The following is a 20406-nucleotide window of genomic DNA, read 5'->3' as shown; positions in this document are numbered from 1 at the left end:
CAGATCCCAGGGTGGGCGATTCTTCTCCAGGTCCCGTGGTTTCATCTGCATTTCTATCTTGTCTCACCAGGGGCCCTTTTACAAGTTAAGGAAGCTCCTCCTCTTTTCCTATTTTGGGTAGAATCTGCTTTTCCTTATTCTCATTCTTCTTTGTGTAAAACAACCCACTGCTAACCCACTGCTAACCCACTGCTAACCCACTGTCTTACCTGGAGTTCTCTCCCTCCCTTTGTGTAAAACAGAGGTAGCAGCTAACCCACTGTCTTACCAGGATCTCTCCCTCCTCCTCCCTTCCTCTCTCTCCCTCTCTCTCTTTCCCTCTCTCTCCCTCTCTCTCCTCTCCTTCTCTCTCTGGTTGAACTGAATGATACACCATTTAATAATAGCGACAGTTCAGAACAGTAAGGTTCATTTTCTGTCAATACGATCTTGTGTTCTGTTTTCTTAAAAGGTTGACTTCAAGCTAAATACTAGATGCTGTGTATCATAACTTTATTGGTTGTTTTTCTATTGCTGTAATAAAACACCATGATCAGTCAAATTGTAGATGAAAGAGTATTCTCTCCCTCTCTCTCCTCTCCTTCTCTCTCTCCCTCTCTCTCCCTCTTTTTCTCCCTCTCCTCTCCTCTCCTCTCCTCTCCTCTCCTCTCCTCTCCTCTCCTCTCCTCTCCTCTCCTCTCCTCTCCTCTCCTCTCCTCTCCTCTCCTCTCCTCTCCTCTCCTCTCCTCTCCTCTCCTCTCCTCTCCTCTCCTCTCTCTTTCCCTCTCTTTCTCCCTTTCCCTCTCTCTTTCTCTTTCTCTCTTCCTCTCTCTCCCTCTCTCTCCCTCTTTCTCCCACTCTCTCTCTCCCTCCCTCACCCGCCTCTCTCTCTAATGTAGGTTGTATTCTTCTGGGCCGAGTTGTGGATCATATTGACTCACTCATGGAAGAATGGTTTCCTGGGTTACTAGAGATTGACATTTGTGGGGAAGGAGAAACTCTGTTGAAAAAATGGGCATTGTACAGTTTTAATGACGGTGAAGAACATCAGAAGATCTTGCTTGATGAGTTGATGAAGAAGGCTGAAGAAGGTAGGTGCTGACACAATTCACAAATTCTTCTTATGGCACACTATATTTACATGACTTTAATATATAAGAATCATCTTTCCATTTTGTTCCCCCTTCTAAGAAGGATCGAAGTATCCACACTTTGGTCTTCCTTCTTCTTGAGTTTCATGTGTTTTGCAAATTGTATCTTGGGTATTCAGAGCTTCTGGGCTAATATCCACTTATCAGTGAGTGTAGAAAATACCCATGGAAGGAGTTATAGAGACAAAGTTCAGAGCAGAGACTGAAGGAATGACCATCCAGAGACTGCCCCACCTGGGGATCCATCACATAAACAGCCACCAAACCCAGACACTATGGCAGATGCCAACAAGAGCCTGCGGCAGAAGCTTGATATAGCTGTCTCCTGTGAGGCTCTGCCGGTGTCTGACAAATATAGAAGTGGATGCTCACAGTCATCCATTGGATGGAGCACAGGGTCCCCAATGAAGGAGCTAGAGAAAGTCCCCATAGGAGGAACAACAATATGAACTAACCAGTACCCCCAAGAGCTCCCTGAGACTAAACCATCAATCAAAGGAAACACATTGGTGGGACTCATGAGTATGTAGCAAAGGATGGCCTAGTTGGTCATCAATGGGAGGAGAGGCCTTGGTCCTGTGAAGGTTCTATGCCCCAATATAGGGGAATGCCAGGGCCAGGAAGTGGGAGTGGGTGGGTTGGTGAGTAGGGGGAAGGGAAAGGGGACAGGGGATTTTTGGAGGGGAAACTAGGAAAAGGGATAACATTTGAAGTGTAAATAAAGGAAATATCTAATAAAAATAGAATAAAATAAAATTAGACTAATGTAAGAGAATACTATCCTGGAGGCAAATAAACTTTACAAGTCACTCCCTCTCCCCAAAAAAGAATCATTCTTATCAATATGGTTGAACTGAATGATACATCATTCAATAATAGCGACAGTTCAGAACAGTAAGGTTCATTTTCTGTCAATACGATCTTGTGTTCTGTTTTCTTAAAAGGTTGACTTCAAGCTAAATACTAGATGCTGTGTATCATAACTTTATTGGTTGTTTTTCTATTGCTGTAATAAAACACCATGATCAGTCAAATTGTAGATGAAAGAGTCTATTCTGGGCTCCTGTTCCAGGGGCTCAAGGTGCGCAATGGCACTGACAGCAGGTAGCCAACAGAGCAACTAAAGCCAGGAGCTGAAAGCTCACACCTAAAGTAGCAAAGAGGCAGCAGAGAGTGTTCATTGGGAATGGAACATGGCTTTTGAAAATTCAAATCCTGCCTCTAGCATCACACTTCCTCAAGTAAGGTCACAGCTGGTGTTAGCAACTTCTCCACCAGCTACTGGGAACCACATCTTCAAGTGCCTGGGACTTCTCTGGGGACATCTCTTTCAAAACACCAAAATAATCTCATCTTTGAAGTTCATGAACTCAGGCTCCAGAGCATCTCCTTCATAGATGGGACAGAAATGGGGACTAATTCCTTATTAGAGGCCATCTGCTCTAAGTCCAGCTGGAATTCTTCCACACAATGAGTCAACCTAGGACTGTGTCTTTAAAGTTCTAACTACATTAATAGTAATATTTTATGAGCTTATCAGGTTTTTCTAGAAAAATCTAAGTCTAGTAGAAAAATCTCTCAAGATGTGTTTTCTTAAGCTAGGACTACAAATATTGTATACCCTTACATATTTTTTTAAAAATAATGTTTTACATACTTCTTAGGAGACCTGTTAATAAATCCAGACCAACCAAGGCTCACTATTCCAATATCCCAGATTGCTCCGGACTTGATCTTGGCTGACCTGCCTAGAAATATCATGCTGAACAATGATGAGCTTGAATTTGAGGAAGCACCTGAGTTTCTCTTAGGTAACTATCTTTGTTATATAAACAAAACCAAGCAGGATGCTATATTCTCCTCCTGACTTCGGAAACATTATAATCATATCTTTTTTGACCTATGCTGGGTTCATATACTTGATATAGCAATTTTCACTTGGGATGATATAGTTTAAAATCTTGTCATGTTGCATGTCTTGGATTTGCTTTGTATACACACTCGTAGACTAGCCCATGAGGATGGGCCTAGAAGGAAGCACAGGTATTTATGGAATCTGGCTCCAAGCTTGCTCTACTCATGCACAATGAGGTAGCAGAAGGGAAGTCTTCAGCTGATTGATATGAAATAGCCACCTGCCATCCCAAGGAGAAGAGGCAGAGGAAGAATACATTCTCTGTAGTGAAACTCCTAGGAGAACATGCAACTCTCACCAATAGTCATATAATGGAGGGATTAAAATCAGAAGCTTTTAAATTGGTCATGTACTCAACTTGTGGCCTTTTGTTGTTCTGTTTTGGGCGTGCTGAGTAGTCTCTGTTTATTGACTGAGCCCATGAATGCAATCAAAGGCTTTTCAGCAGGGTCTGAGGAAAATCCCAGATTCACACAGCATCTTTAGCTGCTACCTAAATATGCTCATTGCTATGGTATCATTATATACTTATCCTTAAAAGCTTAAAAGATGTTTAGACCCATGCTTTGTAAAATTAGGAACTTGGCAAAGCTCACAATTTGTCACTGCTTCCTGACAGACGTGGAAGGCACATGGAATGAGAGTGGTCTGCAGAATGCTCATGCAGAATAAGAGCTCATTTCCTGCAGTGCCTTTGGTGCCTGGAGGAGCCCGGCATACTGGTTGTCTCTATTCAAAGATATGCTAAGTTTTACTATTTAATTGACAAGCGAAAAGGCTATATATTGATGGAATAAGTACATTATATTATATGTATACATTGTGGAAGTCAATGGACCTAGATGAAATATGTGTGGTCTCCTATGACAATAATTTTTGGTGTTTTGAGAATACTTAAAACTTGGTCTGTTAGCAATTTTTTTTTAACATGGAATGTGATACTGCTAACAGTAGGTAATGATTTCAAGTTCAAAAATCTCCCAGGAAGTCATTGGGAAGACAAAAAAAATTGGGTAGATTTGATCTAAAGTATTTCCCGACAATTTGATTATGGTAAATGAGGTGTGTTTGTTACTGTGTGTGAATACATCATTTATATTTAATTTAATTACCATTAATGATTACCTAGGATCTGATAGGTTATCATGGCATTACATCATAGGAGGAAAATGAAATAGGATATAGTATTAGTAATATTCCTATGACCTGTATTTATGTTTTCAAATTTTCTGTGCTATGACATAAGATGCCACCCAAGTCTCTTTAACCCTTTATTGTTCACAGTGATGGGCAGTTTAGTTTGAATGTCTTTGAACTATGGCAACGAATAACACTTGTAATTGTGAAGTTGCCAACTTGCCAACTGCTGGGTATAGGCAAATAGCAGACACAGAGCATCCTTTCTCTGAAGGGTCTCAAGCTGCCAGACAGGGCTGGCTACAGTGTTCATCCTGCTTGCAGGGTTTTTCAGATAAGTGTAAAGGTTTTGAGCAGTTTATTGGGAATATCCCCAAAGGCTACATTAAAGCCCCTGTGTTTATATTCCATCAATTAGACAGAAAGTGATTTTGTGGCCTTTGTCCTTTCCGTGGTGCCTAAAAGATTGTACACACTACGTGTCTTTATAGAAAGCTGTCAGCCGGGCGTCTTGTCAGCGTTTGTATCATTGTCTTTTGGGGATCATTTGAAGTCTGACTTGTCGTCTGTTTATCAGAATCCCTTGCTGCTACCGTGTGATAACTGTCTTATCTCTTCCCTATCCCATGCATGACAATCATGACATCTCTTGAAGTTGCTCAATCCCAGGGATTGGGATGGAACCCATTTTTTTTCTTAAAAAGAAATATTTCTTTCTAAAACCACTTTATAATTAGATATCCCAACCATATTGATACTAGAATAATTTGGGCCAATTATTTGATTCTTACCTCCAAGGGTTTTGTATATCAGTTTGCTTTTTTTCAGGACAGGGATGAATTTGAGATTTCTCTTCAAGAATTTTGCTTCCTAAGAAATAGTTTAACTACTACACAGTAAGTGTTTGATAAGCACTATGGCTAAAAGAAACTCATGGAAAAGATTTATTCCTGTTTAAAGCATACAGACCATCATGAAGGGGAGGTCAGATTAGGAACTCAGGCCAACAATCTGGAAACTGATTGTTTCTGAAGCAGAAACTGCAGAGGGATCTAGCACAACCCACATGCCTAAGTCTAGGAGCACCCACAGTAGGCTGGGCTTCCTGACATCAATTATCAACCAAGAAAACACCCCACCGACTTGCCTACAGACATCTTCTCAATTGCACTCTCCTCTTCCTAGACACTAGTTCATGTCAAGTTGACAAGGAAAGCCACTCAGCCCAGCAAGTATGGGATATACCTTGGTATTTATGAATAGAGATAGTTTGTAAATTTGGTTTTGACATATTTTCTGTTGACTTTTATGTGTTATAAGAGTTGGGCACATTTCATCCTCAAAGGATTATTCTTCTAGAAAACCAGCATCAATAGGCACTGGAGTGTCTAGTTTGCTGTGAGCAGAAGGGATTTCTTGCTTTCAATTTTCTTCCCTTCCTAGGTATTGTAAATACACAAAACAGTCTTCCAGCTTATACTTTTGTTGGTCACTCACAGAGCAAGATAGTTTATGCTCCGCATTCTGATAACAGTGATTCTCAAATAGGGAAGGACTTTACAGATTCAGAAATTTCTACACCCATCTGAAACGTTGACAGATCTACCATGTTATTCTTCTCTCATTCCCTGAGCATTTAAAAGAAAGACAACAACAACTTCATAACGATGGTGAAAACATTTCATTTTATTTTTAACAGATGTACAGAAAGTGGACTGAAAATTGGAAGCAAAAAATAATAACAACAGCATGGTTTTCAGTGGGCTAGACTTGAGGTTTGGGAAATCATATAGGATAGCATTTAGGCAGTGGCTTGCGCTGCTGGAGGAGGGTGCCAACTCCATTCACCTATGAAGAGACGGAGACAGAGGAGTGATGGCATGTTGTCATAGGTCCTGTATAGAGGGAAATAGGAAGGCTGAACACCAGATCCATCGGTGAACTTGACAGTGGCTTGCTGATTGGAAGGGAGGGGAAGCATTCAAAGAGGCTCGTTCTATAAACAAGGCGTCAGAGTTTTCTAAATACACAGCAGGTATACAATCTACAGTCTTAGCTCCTAAGATGGATTCGGTTTCTCTGCTTGGGAAGATAAAATGCTTCCTGTTTTCTTCTCAAAAGGCGATGGAAGTTTTGGATCCGTTTATCGAGCTGCCTACGAAGGAGAGGAGGTGGCTGTGAAGATTTTTAATAAGCACACATCTCTTAGGCTGTTAAGACAAGTAAGAAATGCTGTGATGTCATTAAATTAAGTCATGCGACACTTCTTTTACTTGGAAATTTTAAGTTTATGTACATCCGTCAAAAGGTAAAATTTTCAACTAAAGTGTGATGTCGGGAAAACAGCACAGGAGGAGGGGGAGAGTGAATGAAGCTCAGAAACTCCACCAAAAGGAGCTGGGACGCTGCCCCCCTGTGACTGAAAAGTGATCTAGAAAGATGTGGGTCTAGAAAGAATAAACCTCAACTGAATTACACTTTCAGAGTGAATCTACATATCCAGAATACAATTGAATCCCCTTTCAGTGTCAATCCAGGGAACAACTGCATATGACCCTCACACACAGAGATGTCATTAAGGAGAGCGTTGAGCTGCTCAGGGTGAGCTGCTCAGGGTGTGATTTAGAGGAAGGAAGGTCAAAGCTACAGGAGCTCTGCTTCCTACGGATGTCCTGCTTGGGAGTGAAAGATGCTCACTGCCTGAAGGACAGTGAACACAGATGAGGATGAGAGGAAAACGGTTGTAAAAGGATGCCAATGTATATCAGCTCAGGATGTGGAAATACATGGGGTTTTAAAAAACATTATTTTTTATTTGTGTGTGTGTTTTTTTTATTTATGTAAGAGCTTCTCTATGACACAATTATGTGTGGATGCAGATGGAGCCACAAAAGCATGTAGGATCCCTTGGAGCTAGAGTTACAGATGATTGTAGGTCATCTGACATCATGTGGGTGCTGGGGACTGAACTTGGGTCCTCAGGAAAAACAGCAAGAGCTGTTAACAGCTGAGTCACCTCTCCAGCTGCATACATAGGCTTTGAATTAACAAGGAGTAGAAAGGCATTAGAGCTTTCAGGCAGGGGGCGCTATGTAGTCCTGTGGAACTGATCACGTGTCCTTAGAACACTTCCTGGGTTTAAAACCAGAGACTCTAGCTTCCTTCTGCCAGCTTAGGTTGATCCGGCAGTGGCTGCTCAGAGCCCAGGGCTGAGAACGATTAAGTCACTAACTAGAATTTAGAGGGTAGGACAACATGACCTGTTAGTACGCCCACCTCTGTGGGCCATCCCCACATCAACTGGTCTCGTGTAAGCAGATCAAAAGGAAAAATAGAACTTAAATATGTGATCTGAACATCAGTTCAAAATTAGCTGTATATTGTTGAAAATGGGAAGAATTGCGGGGCGGTGGTGGCGCACGCCTTTAATCCCAGCACTTGGGAGGCAGAGGCAGGCGGATTTCTGAGTTCGAGGCCAGCCTGGTCTACAAAGTGAGTTCCAGGACAGCCAGGGCTATACAGAGAAACCCTGTCTCGAAAAAAAAAAAAAAAAAAAAAAAAAAAGAAAATGGGAAGAATTAAAAACCTTAAAGAACAAGGGGGCATTTACTGTAGTCCAGCTGCTCTGAGAAAGCTGATCACAGAGAAGAGCAGGCAGGCAGGCAGGCAGGCAGGTGATGGATCCTTGATGAAGTGAGTGAGACTCACATGTTTCTGGCCCCTTGCAGGAGTTGGTGGTCCTTTGTCACCTTCACCACCCCAGCCTGATATCCTTGCTGGCGGCTGGAATTCGTCCTCGGATGTTGGTAATGGAGTTGGCCTCCAAAGGTTCCTTGGATCGCCTACTGCAGCAGGACAAAGCCAGCCTCACCAGAACCCTCCAGCACAGGATCGCATTGCATGTGGCCGACGGCCTGAGGTAATGGGCTAGCACCGGTTTCTACTTAACGCATGGGCACTGTAACCCTGAGTCCACTCCAGGCTCTAAGAACATCACTCCCTCGCTGCACTCTGCTAACAATTTCGATGGTAGCTGTTAAGTTCCTTGATCCATTTTGGTAAAGAGAGCACAGCCCTTCACGGCTGGTGGTCGTAGCACTCAATCCTAGTATTCCTGCCCTTGATCTGAACCCTAGATTGCTACCCCTTGGGAACATAATTATGTCAGGCCACCAAACATCAAGGAAAGTATGAAGCAGAAAAAATTTTAATCATGAAAACTAGTCCATAACCCTGAAGCAGATCAGAATAACATGTTGGATTCCACGTGGATATGTCACGTGACTCATAATCACAGTCCACTGTGTAGCTGGCTGCTAGGTACCATCTTTGAGAGGCCCATCCCTCCAGACACAAGACCTTGGTAAATCGCTGTTGCATACATTTAGTAATTGTAAATTTTGCCTTTTTGATCCCTACCTGTTTCTTAGCCTGAAAACTATGAGTGATGCTGAAAACTTGGTGCTAATTGTCAGCTTCCAAATTCAATCCTTAGGGTTCTCCCCTCTGCATTTTTCTTTCATCTCCTGGTTTTGTAGCCATCCTTTGTCCTTCTGTCTTTCTCATCTCACGTCTAATCATTAGCCAAAACGTCTAGCTTTCCATTCAGTTTCTCTCAGTGATTCTCTCCTTCAACCTCATTTAGTCCCAATGTTTCCCATCACCCCTGCATAGCCTGTGTTTCATTCAATAGCCCAAGAAGTACACAGACATTAGATCGGGTCTTTCTCCTGTCTTGGATCTTCTCCACCCTTGCTTCCTGGTTGCTGTGCTCAGTCACACACACACACACACACACACACACACACACGCAGGAGGTTCTTGAGTTCACATGGGTTTTATACCCACGTCCTGGCTAGCCAAGGATGCCAAACGCCTGTGTATTCTTGTGCTTGGCATTTCCTGTAGGTTTGTCCTGTTACCTATCTCTCTTTCCAGTCACCACAACAGGGATCCAGCCCTTAGTAAATTCATGTTGGGTGTAGGGGACCGGGCAGGGCAAGGACAGGGACACAGGGATATGGGGATGGGATGGGAGGCGGTGGGGAGGGAAGAATGATGCAGACAGGACATCACATCCTTTCTCTGAAAATCTGCGAACAGTCTCTTCATGCAGCATTGAGAAGGGGCATGAATAGTACTTATCTCTTCCAAAACTACTGAAAGTCATACGGATTTTGAAAGGCACCAATGAGTAGGCATTTGGAGTTAGGTTGGAGTGACTGCTTTTGAACACCAGGGGGAGCCTCAGAGCAGCCTGAGCTCAGTAAAGAGCCATCTAGGCTACTGTTTTCCAAAGCCATCACAATTACTTTCTTGATTTAACTGATCCTGGGTCCCAGATTTTCCTCAAATTTTTCATGTAATCCTGAAGCAATCGTTTATAAGCTGAAGATGTGCTATTTCGTATTCAACATCTAAGTTGTGAGTCTATAGCACCATGGCTGCAATATCTCTGGCCTTTATTTCAAGTATCAAATCTCACGTTTTTATGAAGCAAATGAAAGTTTAGCATGTGCTTCAGTCCCCTGCCTCATTTGTTCTTAGTCTAAAGCCAGGAAGGAATTCTAGATCTGCTTCTACAGGGGGTTGGTATGTATAAGTAGCTGTTAATTTTCCACTAGTATTAAAACTCAATGTTTTAGTAAAAATTGTATAAAAAAACCCTCTTTAATAAAAAAGAAAAATAAATATGTGTATATTAACATTGTGATTTCAAATAATTGTTAATGTGTGGCTGTAACTACAGGGGTAGAGACAAGTGATAAAGTCATATTCCACTATGGTTTCTTGTTGAGGCCGGCCAGCGGCTCACATGTCCGGGTTCGAGCCTGGAAGTCATCTTGGAATCTGGAAGAAAAGAGGGAATCTAGGCGGCATGAGAAAGATGGAGCTAAGTCAAGATTCTGATCAAAGCTCAATTTTAATATTCGGAAACACGGGCTTATAAAGAAGGGGGAGGGGCCCATTCCTGCCAAATCCTCTTCGGAGTCCAGCTGCAGGTGACCACGTGTATACTCTGGAACAGCTAGGCAGCAGGTAGCAGCAGTGGGAGTGGCAGAGCGATAGGGTGGCAGGCTCCACCCCTGATGATCTCCTGGTGATAACAGTCAAGCCTGTTCAGCCTGATTTCGGCCTGTGGGGGGGGTGGGGGGTAGGTTACATCTCCTCCCTGTTGTTAATATAAAAAAGAAAGGCTGGGCTGAGGCATAAAATTTATTTATGCTCTATAGTTCTGCCTGAATTCTTAGGGTCTAATGAAGAAACCTGTCTCAGTGGGATTCCCTAACTTTTCTCATGGTAAACCCTTACTTGGTTAAGACTGTCCTTTCTGTCCTAGTAAACATTTTGCAGACTGGCCCTGAGCTGTTGGCTCCGTCTTACCTGATTTCGGGCTGAGAGAGAGAGGTTATAGTTTCTTAGGTAATGAGCTACTTAGAATGATGCATAAGAGACTTGTTCATTTTATCAATTCTTTCTTCAAGATCTGCTTTAATTCAGTCCCTTTCAGCTCTTTCTCGGAATTCTCATATAGTTTATCAAACTTCCTGCAATTCAGGATGTTCAAACTTGATTTATTCTCCTTGCTCACAATGAGCCTGTGCTTCCTTCTGTATTCCCATTTGTTGGGACAGGATCAATATATTCACAGGAAGTCTATTTTCCTCCCACCTACAGCTGGTATCCCTTCATGAGTTCACAGCTAGCCTAGGTTACACAGTGAAATCTTGTCTCAATATCTGTCTGTCAATCAATATCTATCTATGAATCTATGTATGTATGTATGTATCTATCTATCTACTGCCTATCTGTATCTCCATGTATCTATCAGATCTTTGAATATATTTTATATTTATCATTTTTATCAATTCTCTCATTTTTATGCTACTACTTCGATCCAGTATCCACTGGGAATTCCAGAACATTTCCCCTGAAATAAAAGTCTAATTATACTTGAGATTCCCTTGTCTTTCCACTTACCTGTAATGAGCATCTCAGCTCTGTGGAGTCACAGCATGGTGGTCCTTTATGAGTGCCTTGGGTTCCTTTGCAGCCTTACTCTGGGCCATGTCTCTAGTCCACATTCTAACCAGGTTGACTTCCGTGTGTCCACCTTTGTTCTCACCGAGATTTCTGGAAAACTCATTCCTACAAGGATTTGCTTGCATGCCATCCATACCTTACAGCTCAGCCTCCTCACGGAGAGCAAGCATTCCTTACACATATTGGCATGTGCTCATTTGGTTTTGGTTTTATGAGTCAGAAACTCACGCTGGAGCCAGTCCGCGTCAGCCAGGCTGGTCGTAAACTCTTCATCCTTTTCTGCCTCAGCACCCTGAGTTCACTTGTGTTTCCTGCACACTTACCCCATGTAAAACTTTGTATTAGGCCGAGAAGAAGGACAGGCAGAGAATGTGTGCCTCAGGTTAAAGCCTGCCTGGGTAGAGCCAACATTGTTGCCTGTACCTTTCCATTTCTACTTCCTCAACCTTTGACACTCACACTCTGCCATCTCAGTATACCTCAGCACCATCTTAGAATACCTAAGCACCGTCTTTTACTATATTAGAACCCTCTTAAAAGGAGATCTATAAAGACGGCTTTGTGTCCACTAATGAATGAACCTTACAGATATCTAATGCATATTTGTTAAAGAAATGAATGCATTCTATTTTTAGAGTAATATATTCAGGATTAGATAAAGTTGGCTTTAAATTACAAAGATAGGGGCTTCTTAGTAATTCTTATAATAGTGATGATTAAAGACTGGTTAACTGAGTATAGTTTACGTTAATGAAATATTTGACAATACTTATTCCCAAACAATGCCTTAATTCATTTGTCTGAATTTTTGCCAGTGAGAAATGATTTGTGCTTATTAAAATTTCAAAAGCTTTTTTTTTTCTTTTCTATTACAGGGTATTATAATTGCACTTTTAAGATTAAATTCTATAATTGAATACTGTAATTAAACCAGATAACCTTGATCTCCAAATGACATGATTTGAAATTGATTGTCTTTTAGTCCTCCAAAGGTATTCTGAGGGAGCCTGTGTTCTGTCTGTACCAGAGAGAGGACTGTGTTATGGTGGTTTAGGAATGATATTTGATGACATATACTTAACTTTTTAATTCTTAATCTCTTGGCTTTTCTCAAGACAGCTAATGGACTCTCAGTAAGCCCTCGGTAAATGTCCCTTTCAACGGAATTACTGTTGTTAAGGTCAACTTCATTAGTGCACTTGTGTTATTGATCAGCCCAAACTGTGTATCCTGAAGCGAATAGTTCCAGTGCTGTGTCCTGAGCGAGCACATCCTGGAAGAGAGGATCAGCCCAGTAGTTGATAGAGTGAAATGACGCATTCACTCTGGGCCATCCCACAATAGAACGTTCCAGACATGGCAGTTCTCTATTCCTAAGGCCCCAGCAATGATTGGTAGGAGGTAACAAGGTAAATATTTTTTAAATATAATCTTAACCAAATTCCAAGCCAGAAATAAACAAAGGATTTTAACAATCCTCATTAAGTTCCAGGAAAAATTGTCCTTTCAGCGAAGGTCACACCACAACTGTGAGCTTAGTGTACAGGGAAAATCAGGAATTTAAAGATTTCTCAGGAAAGGGGAGAATAGTTATTTTAGAATTTGGGAAACTGTGTGTTCTTCTACCATGTTCGCAGAGTGGATAATACTTGGCCAAGATTAAAACATTGCATTTTATATTAAGTAATTCCTATTATTTGCTCAAAATGCCCAAATCCAGGTAAACTTTGACACCATCTCACACCCAGATTTTGTTCCTCCTAAGACAGTTTTTGCCTTCCTGACTGTTCATATGTTCTTTATTAACCTTAGCATGTGACGAATTAGCTGTACAGTAGTAGGCTATGTCCCCAGGGCTGGAGATAATAGCTAGGTGAGAGCTTACAATTTGATTTTTTTTTCTGAAAAGAAGAAAATATTCTTTAAAACATTAGGAAGAAAAATAATCAGAAAAAGGTAAATAACAAAGATAAATGATATAATTTTAAAAACTAAAGAAACCAATTTCTGCACAATTTTTAAGAACATCAAAATAGATAAATGAAAGTTGTAACAAAAATAAAGCATATAGCAGAATTACATTCACTCTTACGTAATCTCTTTGTTTCTATCTTTTAGGCAGGCCTGGAGCAATCTGCCCTCTTGCTTCTATCTCCGAGTATTAAGATTGCAGGCATCACCAAACCAATTAATGTATTCCAATATTTAATTTAATTTTTAAATATCCCCTTCAGTTGGTGAGGGGATGTAGAATTCATTCTCGGTAGTTGTTGAGGTATAAAGAGAAACTGTCCTACCTTTTCTGTGCATATGGCTGTGTGCTCATGACTGTGTGCACATAGCTGTGTGTGTGTACAGGGCTGTGTGCACATGGTTGTGTGTATATGGCTGTGTGCTCATTGCTGTGTGCACATAGCTGTGTGTACAGGGCTGTATGCACATGGTTGTGTGTATATGGCTGAGTGCTCATGGCTGTGTGCTCATAGCTGTGTGCTCATGGCCGTGTGCACATGGCTGTGTGCACATGGTTGTGTGTATATGGCTGTGTGCTCATGGCTGTGTGAACATAGCTGTGTGCACATTGCTGTGTGCACATGGCTGTGTGTACAGGGCTGTGTGCACATGGTTTTGTGTATATGGTTGTGTGCTCATGGCTGTGTGCTCGTGGCTATGTGCTCATAGCTGTGTGCACAGGGCCGTGTGTACACGTTGTATGCACATGGCTGTGTGCACATGGCTGTGTGTTAAAGCTCCAGTTGCCTACCAGGCTTGATGCTTTAGTTCTGGGGAAGAAGCCTCACCTTGCTTTGTAGTATTGATCTTTACGCTTTTAAGCCTGTTTGCATTATATATTTCAACTTCCACAGACAAAATTAACACACCATTCTTGACCTTTTGCATAAAGAACACAACATATTGAAAAGAAATATGAGCAGATTAATCTAGGATGACCGTTTTTTGATAAGACCTCCTGTGTACTCTCTGACAGGTATCTCCACTCAGCCATGATTATTTACCGTGACCTGAAGCCCCACAACGTGCTGCTTTTTACCCTGTATCCCAATGCTGCCATCATTGCGAAGATTGCAGACTATGGGATTGCACAGTACTGCTGCAGGATGGGAATAAAGACATCAGAGGGCACCCCAGGTAGGAGAGCAAGTTTACTTGTTTTGCAGTGGACCATCAGTGCCCTCAGGTGTGGGTCTAGGAGATATAGCCTGTCACAGAGTGAGCAGATACTTATGAATTGAAGAGTAACGCCCATGGCATTGACATTTTTATCATCCCTCTTTCGAAAACAGCAACAACGACAACAAAAACCAATGTAATTTTCTGAGCCAAAAACTAAGCTCAAAAGAGAAGGTATTTAATGTCATTATATTTTTGAAAGCTGAATTTTTTCCCCCCAATTACAATGCCTGTTGTATTTTTGGTTAGACTAAATGCTTTCCCTTTTATTTTGTTTGCCTGTATTTGCAAGTAGGGTGTGCATCTACCCAAGCATGTCAGAGTACACATTGCCTGTGAGTGTCTCTGGGCTGCCGGATCACGACGGAAATAGTTACTGTTTCTTTAATGCTTTCTGTGTACCAGGCTTTATGGAAGGTGTGTCAGAACCATATTTCCTGTCTTCATACTCAGTCTGTGTTTGATACTGTTCTCTCTTTTGTAAACGGGAACATCGAGCCAGTTTTTGTCTTACATCAAGTACCCAAGATGGTAATTCAATTGATTCACTGAGAAACAAGGTATCTGACTTTGGCCTCTTTAGCTGTCTTCTCCACCATATTCTGTGTTAGTGTGGGTTTGAAAGGCTTAACTGTTCAATCTTAGTTCCTAAGGTAGAAAAGCCATGTAGCAGTATTGTTCATTGGAAGCTTGGAAAACAGTATTTCCATCTAGAAAAGATGAATGTTAAAAAAATAAAATGTCCTTATGTAGGGAGTTCTCATACATCTCATGCGAGATCCCAAAGAGACCTGAAATGTGAAGGAAAGTGAGGCCATGATGGCTCCTTAGGTGTGGGGGGAGACAGGTTTTGTTTTAGATATGAGAGAGCACAGCCAGAGTCTCTCTAGAGCTCAGACTGCACATGGCCAGCAGAAAAGACTCAGCCATGAGAGGTGAGAGAGGAGAATAGTGAGGATTAAGAGGGGAAATAGGGAAGAGGAGAAAGGGGCCAAGGGAACTGAGAGAACACATAGGAACCAGGAAGCCAAGGGAACTTGTCGCTGAGTTATATTGGAATCGGAAGCTGGGGGAGGAGGGGGAAGGGAAGCAAAGCCCAGGCCCTGAACTGGCTGAGGTTTAGAGTAGGAGGCAGGGTTACCAGTGCTGGGAGGAGCCACGGGTATTGAGGGAGACTTGTCCTGGGTCTCTTTGGAACCTCACATCTCATATGATGCTAAAGTGGACTGGCCCACTTAACTGGGGCTCACAGTTCTTTCTGTTCTTTCTCCTGGGCGGGCACCTATCACAGGCTTTGTCCACTCATGTGACGGTGGTCGTCTCTGGGTTCTAGCACGAGCTTCCAGGCTTGAGTTCTACTGCCTCACCAACCAATCACTGGACAGTCAGCAGCAGCTCAGCATACTTCACAGATGGAGCCTTTTAACTTTTCTTTCTGACTTCCTGGTTTTTATTAAAGCCAGCTTAAAACTTTATTGCCACTCGATTCCGAGACAGCCACAGAATCCTGAGACCATATATAATCTCTACTGATAACTTTCAGTGATGTGACTATGGAAGAAACTCTCAACAAAAGAAACCCATCTCTTCTGTTTTCTGCTACTCCCTGTTCTCCAAGGTCATACACATGGTGTGGGTCTATTTCTTGTTGTACCACAAAACTTCTGTTATTACTTTTATTATAATTATTATCACTAAAGGAGACTTCTAAACCCTGACCCAAGTTTGAAAAAAAAAAAAAAAAAACAGCATTCATCACCATAATTGCTACCAAAACTTGATTTTTTTTTTTCCTTCCTCAAATCAATGATCTTGTGAAGGGAAAAGTTCTTTCCCACAGGATTTTATCTGTGTTTTTCTCTTTGTTGAAATTTCCCATTCATGGTATACCTTTTAATGTGGAAAGTTTCCATAAAAGAAATAGAAACATGTATTCATCAGACATGTTACATCTGTGGGTGCATTTTATAGTAATTCTAAGAACAGTACTTCACCCTGGGTGTTCATGTATGTCTCTACAGGACATGAGGAGTGCAAACCTTTTCAGGGCCCAAGCAATGAGTAGGGCTAATACTTAACCATTTCCAGGAGTGATGCCCTATAAGCCCCAATGCTAATTCTCATCTACAATCCAGGGAGTGTGATCCGAGGGGACACTAAAAATGACTTCAGGTCAGAGGAAATGAAAATCCAGGCAGCCTATGAGCTGCAGCACCGCAGTTCAACAGGAGTTCATCCCAAGGTCAAAGAAAGAAAGAGCTCACTTACTGACAGGGACAGCATTGCCACGTGACATTGTCTACTTTGGGAAGAGTAAATATAGGAACGTTGGTTCCACCCTTAACTCCAGCATGGGTTTCCTGTTGAGAGTGACAATTAATTCTATGTTCCATGACCATTGCAGGATTGACCCAAGTGAATAGTGACTGATGGCGTCAAGTCTGTCAACATCTATACAAATAAAACAGTCACTGGGCAAAGTAAATGTTCTCTAGCTATTCACTATTATATGGTAAGGACAAGGCTCAACTTATATGACTTTGCAAGGTCACTAGAAACCTACTGGGCATTTAAAGAAACATTTCAACAAATTCATATCTTAGGTACCCCTAAATAGACAAATGTTACTATCCTGGGATCACATGACTCAAGATATTGACTCTGGAAAGTTGAAGATAAAAATGAAAAATGTTTCCATAAATATTTCTTTCTTTTATTATTTTATATTTATGACTTTCTTCTTTTCTTTTTTCCTTCTTTTTTTCCCATGATTTTCTTAACCTTGCTACCTCTCCTTCTTCTTCCCTCCCTTCCTCTATCCATCTTTCTCCTTCTTTTCCCCCCTCCCATCTCTCTTTGGTTCTTTCTTTGTTTAGAGAGGCTCTCGTCAGGTAGCACAAGCTGGACTGAAACTCTTTCTAAGCTGAGGATGACTTTGAACTGATGCTCCTGCCCAAATCTCCAGTGCTGGGATTGTGCATAGCACTAGAGATTCAAATCCAGGGATTTATGAGTGCTATGCTAACACTCTAAAAAAATGATCTATATCCCCTGCGTGATTATCATCATCAATAATTGTAAAAACTTCCAAAGTACTGAACAGCTCTGACTAAATTGGTGCACACTTGATAAAAATTAAGAGATGAATCTAAATAGCATCTCACGTCTCCTCTTGATTTATAATTCCATGGTTAAAAGTTATATCAGAGAATTACAAGAAAATAAACACAAAGATAGTGTTGAATAGCAGACAATTTAATACATGGAACCTTGATTTAATAAATATCAGACGAGTGTACTGATGAATAGTAGCAGCTTGGAAATATTTTAACAGCCACCCAAATCCCTTTTAAGTTCTAAGAATGCAAACATCAAGATTGTTAGTGAATTAGCTATGTGGGTAGCTTGTGGGTTTAAGAACTCTTGACTTTGATTGTGTCTGTGGATTTAAGAAAGCATAGGCTGTAGGGACCAGTGAGAGGGCTCTGTGGGTTCAGATGCTTGTCACCAAACCTGAAAACTTGAATTGAGTCCTGGAACTCATATGGTGGAAATAGAGAACTGTCTCCTGCAAGTTGTCCTCTGGCCTCTATCAGCATCCCTTGACATGTGCCTGCATTCCTCTAACACAAGTGAATAATGTAAACCCTAAAAAGAAGAAGGGGTCATAGCAGGTTTTGTGCTATTTGTAAAGTCTGCCAACTGGTGATAGGCATATAGGTCAAATGAAATGTTCCAGAAAGTATCTGCAAAACAACAACAACAACAACAACAAAACAACGATTTAAGGATTTGCAATAGAGGTACTGTAACATTTTAAACACCATGTCGTAGTATGTAGAGTTTTTTTAGTACTGTGTTTAGAGTTCCTAATTGCATCCCATTTTGTTAGCTCAGGGTGTTACTATGCTATTACAGTTATACAGACATGGAAGTTAACTTTCGTTCCATGTGATAAAATTCCCACAAAATATGATACTCGCAGTTGTGGGAGTATCACTGCCTCTGTTGTTTTAGGATGAAGTTAAGCAAAACATATAAGGGTGCATGTGGCAGAAGGGTGCTTGCTCACTTTTGTGGACGCCAGGAAGTAGGGAGGGTTGGAAAGAAGAGAGGTTAGATTAGGATAAACAATTAGTGACTGACTTTCTCCAGTCACACTCTACCTGGAGATCCCACCACTTTTCAACAGTAAGTTCTATCAATGCCTTAATCCATCAATGAGCTAGGGGCCCTCCTGATTCATTTACTTCTAAACACTGTTGCATTGAGAGCAAGTTTTCATCTCATGAATTCTTGAGGGGCAATTCATAGCCAAACAATAACAATAAAAATATCCTTGTCTTAAAGAAATACATCATATATATATATATATATATATAATCCAAAACTTATGGTTTTAAACATATATACCTGTATATTCATATATAATATCTAAGGCAATGCTTCTTAAACTCTTCCATTCATGATCCCTCTATGTTCTAGAGCTATTTATGGGACCCAGGATATATAGGCACACAAGAGTTATACAAACCGAACATGTATTGATAATAAATAATAAACAATTAAAATTTAAACAATCTTTTGATAAGCACATAATCTTACTATTCATTACAGATGACAGCTCACTTGCATACTAATGAGATGAAGATGTGCTTGTTTGTCTAACACAAACAAGTTCCAAGATAGTAACTGTATACATGCTGAGGAATGGAGGTAGAACGTGTGGTGTCTTTACTTTCTTCAAATAAACCATTAGGCTTTCAGAAGAGTGGGAGCCATTGCATGTATTACACAACAATACAACTCATAGCATACAGTAGTTTGGAACGGAGCGGAGGTGTTTGGGGCACCAGCTCATGCTAGTGTTGTGTGTGAGACATGTGTGCTGTATGTTCAGAGCCAGGGCTGTAGAGTTCCACAATGCAACACAAGCCCTTCCAGAAACACAATCAGCTTCATTTTGCTTTTTTACAAGCTCATAAATCTTTTACTGACAACTGTGAAGATGGCTGCTTCAGTAAGGTACTTGCCACACAAATATGGGGACCTAAGCTTAGATCTTGATTACACACATCATCAAGTTGGGTGTGCTTGTGCACACCTGTGATCCCAGGGCCAGAGAGACAGAGATAGAAGTAACCCTGGGGATTTCTAGTCTCAGAAAACAATGCATAAAACAAAATATTAAGGACACCACACATAGACCACTGGTGTTCCAAGGCACACACACATGAATGCATATGCACAAACACAGAGCTCTTTTCTTGTTTTCAGACTTTCCAAGACCTTCACCTCTAGTTACACAAACACACATGGGGTCGTGACCCACAGTTTAAGAAGTTTTGGTTATAAGGGCCAGATTTTATCCATTAGTAAAGTAGGAGCTGTCAGGTTTATATTTGATGTCCCTGGTCCTCTTTATTCCTCATGCAATTGCAGCCTACTGAAGAACGACTGAGCCTTCCTCAGCATCTTAGAACTGTCCCTTGAAGGCTGTGGACTCACATATTGTGGTGTCCCCCTGGAAGTATATTTTCATAACTATAAGATTCATGTATGTTACTAAAAATCTGCAAGTATAAAAGAGAAAAAGGAATTAATGCCATAACCACGTTGGTGTGGTCTTTTCTAGATATCCTGTGTCTCCTGTCAACATTTAAGCCTGCACGAAAGGGGAAGAGCAGTCCAGCTGCAGCCCCTTCTGCCTTCCACATAGCTACACAGATTCAGTGATCAGAACAGTTTCATTCTCCTTCCTTCCTTCCTTCCTTCCTTCCTTCCTTCCTTCCTTCCTTCCTTCCTTCCCTCCTTCCTTCCCTCCTTCCTTCCCTTCTTCCCTCCTCCTCCTCCTCTTCTTCTTCCTCCTCCTCTTCCTCCTCCTCCTTCTCCTCTTTCGTAGTCAGAGTGTTGAGATGAAGTTGCAGACAATCTGCTGCTATCACCAGATATACTCACATGCACTTCTCTAGAAGGAGGCTACTCATA

General features: G+C 41.4%; 1 protein-coding gene across 1 annotated transcript in view; it reads left to right on the top strand.

Annotated features, from left to right (window-relative positions):
* Lrrk2 (leucine rich repeat kinase 2) overlaps positions 1 to 20406 on the top strand; it is a 142325-nt gene that overhangs the window by 98645 nt on the left and 23274 nt on the right. The window contains exons 37-41 of the mRNA XM_021183253.3: positions 879 to 1070; positions 2795 to 2941; positions 6304 to 6404; positions 7911 to 8101; positions 14216 to 14376. Of these exons, the coding sequence (XP_021038912.1) occupies positions 879 to 1070; positions 2795 to 2941; positions 6304 to 6404; positions 7911 to 8101; positions 14216 to 14376 (792 nt within the window). The remainder of the gene's footprint in view (positions 1 to 878; positions 1071 to 2794; positions 2942 to 6303; positions 6405 to 7910; positions 8102 to 14215; positions 14377 to 20406) is intronic.

Source organism: Mus caroli, unplaced genomic scaffold (genome assembly GCF_978045245.1).
Source record: "Mus caroli unplaced genomic scaffold, Mus_caroli_1 scaffold_16, whole genome shotgun sequence".
Taxonomy (NCBI): domain Eukaryota; kingdom Metazoa; phylum Chordata; class Mammalia; order Rodentia; family Muridae; genus Mus; species Mus caroli.
This window is presented reverse-complemented; position numbering and strand designations above follow the sequence as displayed.